Source organism: Mobula birostris, chromosome 3, assembly GCF_030028105.1.
Source record: "Mobula birostris isolate sMobBir1 chromosome 3, sMobBir1.hap1, whole genome shotgun sequence".
Lineage (NCBI taxonomy): Eukaryota > Metazoa > Chordata > Chondrichthyes > Myliobatiformes > Myliobatidae > Mobula > Mobula birostris.
In genome coordinates, this window is record NC_092372.1 from 29,923,684 (window position 1) to 29,935,839 (window position 12,156).

At 44.5% G+C, this 12,156-nt stretch overlaps 1 protein-coding gene across 3 annotated transcripts in view; it reads left to right on the forward strand.

Annotated features, from left to right (window-relative positions):
- The first annotated feature begins 7,127 nt into the window (after positions 1 to 7,127).
- The window catches only part of taf1c (TATA-box binding protein associated factor, RNA polymerase I subunit C), a 31,400-nt gene continuing 26,371 nt past the window's right edge, over positions 7,128 to 12,156 (forward strand). For all 3 annotated transcript variants that reach the window (XM_072252416.1, XM_072252415.1, XM_072252414.1), the window contains exon 1: positions 7,128 to 7,282. In XM_072252416.1, coding sequence (XP_072108517.1) covers positions 7,145 to 7,282 — 138 coding nt within the window. In that variant the 5' untranslated portion in view covers positions 7,128 to 7,144. The remainder of the gene's footprint in view (positions 7,283 to 12,156) is intronic.

The window sequence follows — 12,156 nt, forward strand, 5'->3', positions numbered from 1 at the left end:
ATCCATTATTTATTTATTATTATATATTCTTTTTCTCCCTCTGTCCCTCTCACTATACTCCTTGCCCCCTCCCCCTTTCTCCTTAGGCCTCCCGTCCCATGATCCTCTCATATCCCTTTTGCCAATCAACTGTCCAGCTCTTGGCTCCATCCCTCCCCTTCCTGTCTTCTCCTATCATTTTGGATCGGCCCCTTCCCCCTCCCACTTTCAAATCTCTTACTAGCTCTTCTTTCAGTTAGTCCTGACGAAGGATCTTGGCCTGAAACGTTGACTGTACCTCTTCCTAGAGATGCTGCCTGGCCTGCAGCGTTCACCAGCAACTTTTGTGTGTTGCTTGAAATTCCAGCATCTGCAGATTTCCTCGTGTTTGCGTTTTTAGATTCACAAATAATGCTTGTGTTTTGAGCGGGGTGGATGTCCAAATTCCCAATGAACGGGTGTTGAGAGTGCTAAGTTCTGTAAAGGTTTTGAGGACAGTTACACTGGTTGAATGGTGCTTTGACCAGTCGGTTGGTAGGGTTGTCATGTTAGTCTGGACTAGCAGTGATGTGACTGAAGTCTCATTGCCTGATAGGTTGGAAGACTCTAGAGAGGAGGGGCCATTGATAGTCCATATTTTTAGAGAGGGTGGCATGTAGCAGAGGGCGAAGACTTTAAAGATTTGCTGTTCTCGTTTCTGTGAAGTGAGGGAAAAGAGTTGTCTGATGTGAAAGATCTAATGGGTCCCTCAGTGGCTGATTTAAATTCTGAGCTGGTTTTGTCTATTACATCACTGGTTGATAGATGCACAAGTGTACCTGCAGAGAGCCAAAGTTATTGTAGGATGGGAGTGTTCTCTGGGGTTAAACTCACACCTGATGGTGAGGGAGAGTGTGAGGTGTGGGATGAATGAATTAGCAGTGCTCAGATAATATGAAAAAAATTAGAAACTGGTACAGAGCTTAAAGGGTCCAGTGGCTGATATAGTGAGGTTCCTAAAGGCAGGAAATCTATTAGCCACGTCAGCTAATTACCTGCAAGCTCCAGAAGATACTTTTGGCACTGTTGAAAGTGCAGCCAATCTGATGATGAAGTTTAGGCACACATTCCAGGAGGAATTAGAGAAGCTGTCTGCCTACTACATTTCCAGGTTGGAGAAACTGCTGCATTTGGGTCATTGAACTGGCTGAGAGAAATTGCTTGAGGATGGAGCAAGTTGTGAAGGGCACGCTGTCACATGTGTGACTGCTCTATGTATTCAAATGACCCTCCACATGCACTCTCCTCCATCTTTTACTGAGTTACTCAGAGAAGCTAGAGAGGAGAAAAACATGATTGAGAAGTGGGACATTTCCAAAAGCTGAGTAGTGTCTTCAGTGTTAGCCTCTATTTGCTAAAGTGGTCACTGAGATGGGCCTTTTGAGGAATGAGGTGGAAAACCTTCGACCTGAGTTGATTCGATGGATATTTTGCTCTTGTTTCAGCTAAATGACATAAGTCTGTTGGGAACCCTGACCCACCTGTAGGGCTTATGATACAGCTGGCTGCTGCTGAAAAGTGTCTCTTGACGAGCAAGGTGATGGGTATTTTCTGTTACTAATATGGAGAAGATGGACATTTCAAGCGAGACTGTGAGGGATAAGAAAATCTTTGGAAAGTAAGTCAGTGGTTAATCAAACAGAGAAGAAAAGAGGCAAAGTTATGGAGGGACCCAGTGAAGGAACAGGCTGGCATTTCGGAGAGGATACATTCCAATCAGTGTATCAAGGGAAATACCAAAGTGCAAAATACTATTCCTGAAGGTTTAAAGGGGCCAAGCTCTGATGTATCCGTATGGATTGAAGGTGCTTATGCCAAAGCTATACTTGACACAGCTCCTCAAGTTACTTTGCTTTATAGATCTTTTTACAACCGGTATTTGACATATTTACCATTGATGCTACTCAGTACTCTTAAGATTCGGGGCTTCGTGCTGATGAGTACTCATACGATGGTTACTTGTCAATGAAACTGGAGTTTTCAGAAGCAAATGTTGGAGTAACTGAGACCATTGACACACCAGTGTTGGTCTGTCTGGATCCGGTCGAAAAGGTTGGAGCTTCCATTCTTGTGCAAACAAATACTTCCATTGTGAGAAGGCTCATGGGAGCATGTAAGGTGAGAAATGGAGAAAACATTTTGAAATCTTAGTTCATTCACCCTGTGTTCAGACCTGCTTTTGAGAAGGGGCAAGTTCCTCCTAAGTTGGATGATGTATAAAGAACCAGAATCTACTCTGCGCGTATTAAGGTTATTGCATGAACTTCAATTGGAAGACAAAAACCTGCTTGTAAAGGAAGACACAAAGACCAACACCCAGCAGGATGAATGGAAGGTGAAAAAGAAAAGAATAAATGGAGATACAAAAACAGAGGGTTCATCAGATGATGTTATGGATGAGGAAATTAAGAGGAGAGATCTTAAAGGGAACAATAGAAAGATTAGTAAGAGTGAACTAAATACACCTTCCCAAGATCAAGATGCACAAACTAGAAGAAGAAAATGAAAGAAGAAAGGTTGCTAATGCTATCAGAACCACTTCTTGCAGTTTCAGTGTCAACTCCTACGATCACTGGAGGAGGCCCCAGAACCTGAGATTGTTTCATAGCCACAAGTCTCACCTGCCAGGCACAGTGATCCCCTTTGTCGGGAAAGATGTTATCCCACAAGAGTAAGAAATCCTCCACAGTGATTAAATCTTTAGAACCGAATGAGACAATTCAAAATTTGTTATGCTATGAATGTCTGTATATAGTAGTTTATTATATAATATATTGTGGAAATAGTTGGGATGACTTCTGTATTGTGTTGGAGTTTATAGCTAAGCAGGGAGGAGTGTTGTGTGTTTAATATTTGTTATATTCAAGTAATCTTGTATATACAGTGGCATGCAAAAGTTTGGGCACCCCGGTCAAAATTTCTGTTACTGTGAATAGCTAAGCGAGTAAAAGGTAACCTGATTTCTAAAAGGCATAAAGTTAGAGATGACACATTTCTTTAATATTTTAAGCAAGATTACTTTTTTTATTTCTATCTTTTACAGTTTCAAAATAACAAACAAGGAAAAGGGCTCGAAGCAGAAGTTTGGGCACCCTGCATGGCAGTACTTAGTAACACCCCCTTTGGCAAGTATCACAGCTTGTAAACACTTTCTGTAGCCAGCTAAGAGTCTGTCAATTCTTGTTTGGGGGATTTTCACCCATTCTTCCTTGCTAAAGGCTTCTAGTTCTGTGAGATTCTTGGGCCGTCTTGCATGCACTGCTCTTTTGAGGTCTATCCACAGATTTTCGATGATGTTTAGGTCGGGGGACTGTGAGGGCCATGGCAAAACCTTCAGCTTGCGCCTCTTGAGGTAGTCCATTGTGGATTTTGCGGTCTGCTTAGGATCATTATCCTGTTGTAGAAGCCATCCTCTTTTCATCTTCAGCTTTTTTACAGACGGTGTGATGTTTGCTTCCAGAATTTGCTAGTATTTAATTGAACTCATTCTTCCCTCTACCAGTGAAATGTTCCCCATGCCACTGGCTGCAAAAAAGCCCAAAGCATGATAGATCCGCCCCTGTGCTTAACAGTTGGAGAGGGGTTCTTTTCATGAAATTCTGCACTCTTTTATCTCCAAACATATCTTTGCTCATTGCGGCCAAAAAGTTCTATTTCAACTTCATCAGTCCACAGGATTTGTTTCCAAAATGCATCGGGCTTGTTTAGATGTTCTGTTGCAAACTTCTGACACTGAATTTTGTGAAGACGCAGGAAAGGTTTTCTTCTGATCACTCTTCCATGAAGGTCATATTTGTGCAGGTGTCACTGCAGGGTAGAACAGTGCACCAACACTCCAGAGTCTGCTAAATCTTCCTGAAGGTCTTTTGCAATCAAATGGGGGTTTTGATTTGCCTTTCTAGCAATCTTATGAGCAGCTCTGGGTGCCCAATCTTTTGCACGGTGCTCCTTTCCTTTTTTTTTCACTCTAAAATTGTACAAAACAAAAATAATACACTAATCTTGCTTAAAATGTTGAAAAGAATGTGTCATCTTTAACTTTATGACTTTTGGAGATAAGTTCATCTTCTACTCACTTAACTATTCACAGTAACAGAAATTCTGACCGGGGTGCCCAAACCTTTGCATGCCACTGTATAATTGGTTGATTAAGCTTTCCTGTTGATTTAAATAATTTATTATGAGTTATAAGTATAAATATGTCATCATGCTACCACGTAATACATGTTCACCTCGCTTAAAGTAAACTCTAAGTTACACCTGTACTCTTGGATTCTCGTGTCTTTGTTCGAATTACTTTAATGTTTTTGAAGACACAAAACATCACATCTATTATCTCTTCCTGGTGCCCCCCTTCCTCTTCTCCAATGTTCCACTCTCCTCTCCTAACAGATTCCTTCTCCTCCATCCCTTTTTCTTTCCCACCCATTTGGCTTCACCAATGTCTTTCTAGCTTGTCTTCTTTCCCCTAGCCACATATTTTTATTCTGGCATTTTCCCCCTTTTTTCCAGTCCTGAAGAAGGGCTCCGTCTGAAACGTTGAATTGTTGTTCATTTTCATACAAACGTAGATTCTGCCTGACCTCTGCCAACCTGACTGTCCTTTCAATACAATGGATATTAAGCTCCAAACTATGATCTTCTTTTAGCCACAACTCAGTGATGCCCACAATATCAAACCATCCACTCTGTAACTGCGCTACACGATCATCTGTCTTATTCAGTGTACTGTGTACATTCAAATATAATACCTTCAGTCCTGTGTTCATCACCCTCTTCAATTTTGGCCCCATGTTATACTTCAACTCACTCCACTAACTGCAATTTTGCCCTAGCATCTGCTTATCCTTCCTCACAGTCTCACTACGCAATGTATTGACTTGTGTACCAACTGCCCATCCTCAGCCCTATCACTCCAGTTCCTATTCCCTTGCCAAATTAGTTTAAATCCTCCCCAACAGCCCTAGCAAACCTGCCCACAAGGATACTGCCCTGCCCCAACTCAGGGCCAGATGTAACCTGTTCTTTTTGTACAGGTCATACCTTCACCAGAAGAGATTCCAATGATCCAGAAATCTGAAACACTGCCCTCTGCACCATTTCCTCAGCCACTCATTTATCTGTATCAATATCCTATTCCTTTCCTGATTAGCTTGTGGTACTAGGAGTGATCCACAGATTGCTGCCTTAAAGGTCCTGCTTTTCAGCCTCTCCTAATTCCCTATACTCACTGTGTAGCACCTCCTCCCCCTTTCTACCAATGCCAGTGATCCCAATGTACTCTGGCTACGCACCCTCCCTCTTGAGAAACTTTTGCAGCCACTCTGGGACATACTGGAACCTATCACCTGGGAGGCAACACACCATCTTGGCATCTCTGTCTGCACCCCCTAACTATTGATTCTCCTATCACTATTTCTCTGCCTGACGTTACCCATCCCCGCTGAACCTCGGAGCTGGCCGCAGTGCTATTCACCTGGCGGTTGCTGTTGCTGTGCCCTGATGGGTCATCTCCCTGCGGTATCCAAAGGGGTATACTTGTTGCTGAGGGGAATGGCCACAGGGGAACCCTACAATGGCTGCTTTCTCCCCTTACTTTTTTCTTTAGCCTGCACTCTGGTGTGACCACCTCAGTAAAAGTCTATGAGGTTTTCAGCTCCAGCTCCAATTCCTTGACCTTGTCAGTCAGAAGCTGAAGATGGGTGCACTTCCCTCACATGCAGTCATCAGGGAGACCATTAGGTACCCTGCAATCCCCCATCTTACGGGAAGAGTATTCTACTGCCCTAACTACCATCCTACCTATACTTATTACATTTCTAATTTTTCAAGCTTAAGTTCTAGCCCGCGCCTGTTCTCACCTGAGCCTGTTGAACCAAAGGCTGACCACTCCAACACTGCATGCCAACAATGGCTGCTCTCCTTACACCTCGCTCCTCCTTATTGGTTCTGCCAAGTGCCTAAGAGATCGTTATGATTGCTACCTGCCAAAAAATTCTGAAAGCCCATGCTCCTGCTGGTCTTGATGAATGTGTCCATAGATGCTGCCTGACTTGCCGAGTTCCCCCAGTATTTTGTGTGTATTGCTTATGATTTCCAGCATCTGCAGAATCTCGTGTTTATGGGATTGATACTAATAGTGTTTTCAGGACAGGAAACTGGATGGGTGGATTCCAAGAAAATGCTGGATTTTCAAGGATTTTGGAGAGGGCGGAGACCTTGGAAATAAGATTCCTCCTTCTCCATCTTGACCTTTCCTACCCCCGTGGCTTCTACTATCATCTTCCAGATAGCCTCCTTCCCCTCACCCCATCTTTTTATTCTGACATCTTCCCCCTTCCTTCTCTGTCCTGAAGAAGAGTCTCAGCCCGAAACGCCGACTGCTTATTCATTTCCAAAGATTCTGCCTGACCTGCTGAGTTCCTCCAGCATTTTGTATGTGTTGAATTGGAAATAAGTGGCAGAAATGAAAAATGTGGCGTGAAGTATTTGAAAGTAATACCGGCAGATTTCAAAGAGAGTGATATCTGAAAGGAGAGGGAGCAGCTCAGATAATATACTTTTCTTGTAATCTGCCTCTATTAATTAATAAGCAGGCAGATCGCTCTCCTGACGAAGGGTCTCGGCCCGAAACGTCGACTGTACCACTTCCTATAGATGCTGCCTGGCCTGCTTCGTTCACCAGCATTTTTTTCGAGATCGCTGTCATATTGGCGACCCGTCAATCCTTTGCAAGAAAGGCGGGCTGAAGTGGAATAAAATCTGACCGACTCTCTCAGCCTTTGAAGGGTCTTGGCCCGAAACGTCGACTGTTAACTCTTTTCCATTGTGGCTGATTGGTTCCTCCCGCATTTTGTGTGGGTTGCTCTCTTCCTTGCTGCGGAGAGGTGGATGTAACGAAAAGGAGCGTCAGCTGGGGCAAAGCGTCTCTGTCTCCTAGGCAACCCCGTAAGACAGCTCCGACCAACAGAGCAGCTCCATCCAGTCACGTGGAGCGTAAGGCGAAGGGCAGCGAGTCATTGGGCCAGAGTTTGGCCGAAAGTACCGCCTCACGCACGTTTCCCCGCATAGCCATTAGCTTAGGTAGCTGTCAGTCTTGTGGTCGGCGCGCGTCCTGGTTGCTCACATGGCCAGCGCTTTCCCCTATTCCCTCTTCCCCACTTTCTACAGCCCGGGCCCCATCGATGCGCAGAGGCGAGAGCTTGGATCCTGCGGGAAATATGAACGTGTCCAGCCGTTCGTGGCGGAGACTGGCGACCAGCAGGTAAGAGTTTTTAAACTTTAGAAATTGCAGTGCTCCGCAACTAGGAATAGGGGACTGGGGTCAGGCCTTGGCATCTGCAGAGGAAGGGGCAATTTAACGTGTGGGTGGAGGTTGGGGATGGAGAGGGACAACTCCTTGCATCGTGTAGGCCGCTCTAGTTTCCTCCCGTTTGTCAATTACGTCAATCTGTGTGTCCCTCTCCATAACTAAAGGCACACAACACACCTTCATAACTGCCACCCCACACCCCCATCTCACCACGTCCCTTTCTCGTTATACCTATTATTGGTTTATTATTGTCACGTATTCCGAGATGCAGTAAGATACAGGCCATTCTATTTATAAGTACGTCAGTAGTAAAAAGAAAACAATGCAGTATGTTGGTAAATGTAATTGTTAAATTAGTTTATTATTCTCACATGCAGCGAAAAACGTCTTGCATACCGTTCATACAGATCCATTAATTACAAAAGTACGTTGAGGAAGACAATAACTAATAGAGAGCAGAATAAAGTACAGGGCATTTAGTAGACTGTAAGGTGCAAGATCAAACCAAAGTAGATTGTGGGGTTAAGAGTCCATTTTACCCTACTAGGGAAACACTGAGTAGTTTTATAACAGCTGGATAGAAACTGTCCTTAAACCTGTTAGTTTGTGCTTTCTAGCTTTTGTATCTTCTGCTGAGAGAAAAATATATAATGCAACAGCTACAGTAAAAGTGAATAAAGAAATGAAATGCAAGGAACATGATGACGTAGATTGGGAGATTGAGATCAATCATCTGTAGTTTGAGTGTTTCGCTCAAAAGTCGGAAATAATAGTATGCAATCTGTCTTTGAATACAGTGATATGTGCTTTCGATCTTTTGCATCTTCTGCCTGATAGGAGAGGGGAGAACAGAGAATGACTAGGGTGGAAGAGGTCCTTAATTGTATACAAGCAACACACACAAAAAGTGCTGGTGAACGGAGCAGGCCAGGCAGCATCTATAAGAAGACGTTTCGGGCCGAGACCCTTCGTCAGGACTTTTTGTGTGTGTTGCTTGAATTTCCAGCATCTGCAGATCTCCCCGTGTTTGCCTTAATTGTATAGTTGCTTTCCTGAGACAGTGTAAAGTGTCAGTGGTGGGGAGGCTTATTTGTGAGGTGTACATTGGCAACTCACTGCAATTTGTGTATAATCAATCAATCTATGTAAATAAGCTATCTTATGTATTTATACTTATCATGTTTTAAAATTATTATTGCTTTCTTTATCATTTGTGGACATCAGCTCCCGAGTAACAATCATTTCATTCTCCTTTACACTTGTGCACTGGAAATGATGTTAAACAATCTTGAATCCTGAATCTTGAAGTGGCTGATGAAGCCAGTGTTTGATCTACAAGTGTTGGAGTGGGGGTACTTGATGTAATTCCTCCGTCCATCTTGCTAACTGCTGCTTTAATGGAGTTCTGATTGGAACAGTTAACATGTGAACACCGTGGCCTGCCTGTTGCAGCTGGCTAAGGGTATAATATCATACGGGCGCCAGAGTAGCGGCTGGTGCAACACTGAACACTGTAACAGCTCAGAGCATTAGGGTTCAATTCTGGCATCCTCTGTAAGCAAGTTTGTATGTTCCTTCCCGTGTGTGTGTGGGGGTTTCCTCTGGCGGCTCCGGTTTCCCCTCTCATACTGAGACGTATCAGTTAGCAGGTTAATTGGACATTGTAAATTGCCCTTTGATTTGGCTAGGGTTAAATCAGTGGGTTACTGGTCGGTGCGGTTTGTTGGGCCAAAAGGGCAGGTTCTACACTGTATTTCTAAATAAAAATAGAGAAATTTATTTTGATCTTCTGCAGAGCAGTTGCCTAGTGACGCTGTCACACATCCTGATGGGATACTTTCTAATGTGCATTTATGTATATAAAAAAATTGTAGGATTCAGTTCGGGAGAGAAACATAGAAACATAGAAAATAGGTGCAGGAGTAGGCCATTCGGCACCGCCAGTCAGTATGATCATGGCTGATCATCCAACTCAGAACCCTGCACCAGCCTTCCCTCCATACCCCCGATCCCTTTAGCCACAAGGGCCATATCTAACTCCCTCTTAAATATAGCCAATGAACTGGCCTCAACTGTTTCCTGTGACAGAGAATTCCACAGATTCGCCACTCTCTGTGTGAAGAAGTTTTTCCTAATCTCAGTCCTAAAAGGCTTCCCCCTTATCCTCAAACTGTGACCCCTCATTCTGGACTTCCCCAACATCGGGAACAATCTTCCTGCATCTAGCCTGTCCAATCCCTTTAGGATTTTATATGTTTCAATCAGATCCCCCCCTCAATCTTCTAAATTCCAACGAGTATAAGCCTAGTTCATCCAGTCTTTTATCATATGAAAGTCCTGCCATCCCGGGAATCAATCTGGTGAACCTTCTTTGTACTCCCTCTATGGCAAGGATGTCTTTCCTCAGATTAGGGGACCAAAACTGCACACAATACTCCAGGTGTGGTCTCACCAAGGCCTTGTACAACTGCAGTAGTACCTCCCTGCTCCTGTACTCGAATCCTCTTGCTATGAATGCCAGCATACCATTCGCCTTTTTCACCGCCTGCTGTACCTGCATGCCCACTTTCAATGACTGGTGTATAATGACACCCAGGTCTCGTTGCACCTCCCCTTTTCCTAATCAGCCACCTTTCAGATAATAATCTGTTTTCCTGTTTTTGCCACCAAAGTGGATAACCTCACATTTATCCACATTAAATTGCATCTGCCATGAATTTGCCCACTCACCTAACCTATCCAAGTCACCCTGCATCCTCTTAGCATCCTCCTCACAGCGAACACTGCCGCCCAGCTTCGTGTCATCCGCAAACTTGGAGATGCTGCATTTAATTCCCTCATCCAAGTCATTAATATATATTGTAAACAACTGGGGTCCCAGCACTGAGCCTTGCAGTACCCCACTAGTCACTGCCTGCCATTCTGAAAAGGTGCTGTTTATTCCCACTCTTTGCTTCCTGTCTGCCAACCAACTCTCTATCCACATCAATACCTTACCCCCAATACCGTGTGCTTTAAGTTTGCACACTAATCACCTGTGTGGGACCTTGTCAAAAGCCTTTTGAAAGTCCAAATATACCACATCCACTGGTTCTCCCCTATCCACTCTACTAGTTACATCCTCAAAAAATTCTATGAGATTCGTCAGACATGATTTTCCTTTCACAATCCATGCTGACTTTGTCCGTTGATATCACCGCTTTCCAAATGTGCTGTTATCACATCTTTGATAACTGACTCTAGCAGTTTCCCCACCACCGATGTTAGGCTAACCGGTCTATAATTCCCTGGTTTCTCTCTCCCTCCTTTTTTAAAAAGTGGGGTTACATTAGCCACCCTCCAATCCTCAGGAACTAGTCCAGAATCTAAAGAGTTTTGAAAAGTTATCACTAATGCATCCACTATTTCTTGGGCTACTTCCTTAAGCACTCTGGGATGCAGACCATCTGGCCCTGGGGATTTATCTGCCTTTAATCCCTTCAATTTACCTGTGACGAGAATACACATAAATTAAGATGTTTGCTGGCCTGGGCTAGCAACAGTGGCATCAGCAGTTGGTCTGCCACCTGTCCTCAGGGGAGGGAGAGATAAGGAACAATGAAGCAGCACCTGGAGATGTGTAATGAAGGGACGGGAGAGAGAGCTGTCTAGAGCGGCTCCTCCTTTGAACCTTGAACTGTTTGAAGTAATGGACAGGCGATACCCCAGCAGGGGGGTAAAAAGGGACAGGTTCGCTAAGGAAGGACACACACACGACACCCGAGGTATCGAGACCCTGGAAGCGGTGCGCCTCTCACAAGTCGGTGGGAAGCTCTTGGACGGCTGATCGGGGGATCAGCCTTAAATGCACAGGGTGGAAAGGTACGATCAGCGGGAACCTGGTGTGTGTCCACCCTCGCTTGGGTGCCGGGTTCACTGCAGAGGATCGACCGCATCTGGAGGAAGGGTCACAGTCGGTGACTTCAGGTGACATCACAAAGGACCCACCCGAAAGCTACTTGTGAGCAATATCGCCCGTCTGTGAGTGGAAGCTGTTCTGAATGATCAGTCGTTCTCGTTCTCTCTCTCCCTCCTCCTCCCCCCCACGTTGTCCATCGCCATGGCAACGATTACTGTGAACTGAACTAAATTGGAATGAACTTTGTGTCACTTTGAAATTGGTCATTTACCCCTAGACAACGATAGAGCTTGATTGATGCTGTTATCTTAATTCTGTGCAGATGTGTGTTTATCATTGCTGAACTGTTGCATTTATTATCCTTTCGATTACTGTGTTGCTTGTTTCTTTAATAAAACTTTCTTAGTTCTAGTAATCCAGACTCCAACTGAGTGATCCATTTCTGCTGGTTTGGCAACCCAGTTACGGGGTACGTAACATAAGTGGGGTTCTCATCCGCGATTTTGAACGCTAAATTTGGGACGGAGTAAATTGATTGGGTTAAAATTCCCGAAAGAAAGAAAAGACAAACAGCAGAAATGGAGGCTGAGGAATTTATAAAGGCGCCGACCTTGGAGGCATTAGAGGATGCCAGGAAATCGGAATTGGTAGCTGTGGCCAAACGGTTGAATCTTGCTAAGGGGAAGTCGACAATGAGGAGAGAGGAGATACACAGAGCTATCGTAGAGCACTATGTATCAAAAGGTGTGTTTCCCCAAGGCGAGCTGGGGGTGGTGTCTATTGAAAAACCTGCTGGAGACGCGGTACAGGTGCAGCTTGAAAAACTGAGACTCGAGCACAAGTTCCGGGTACGACAGTTGGAGCGAGAAGAGAAGGAGAGAGAGGTAGAAAGGCAAGAGAGAGAGAGACAGTTGGAGAGAGAAGAGAA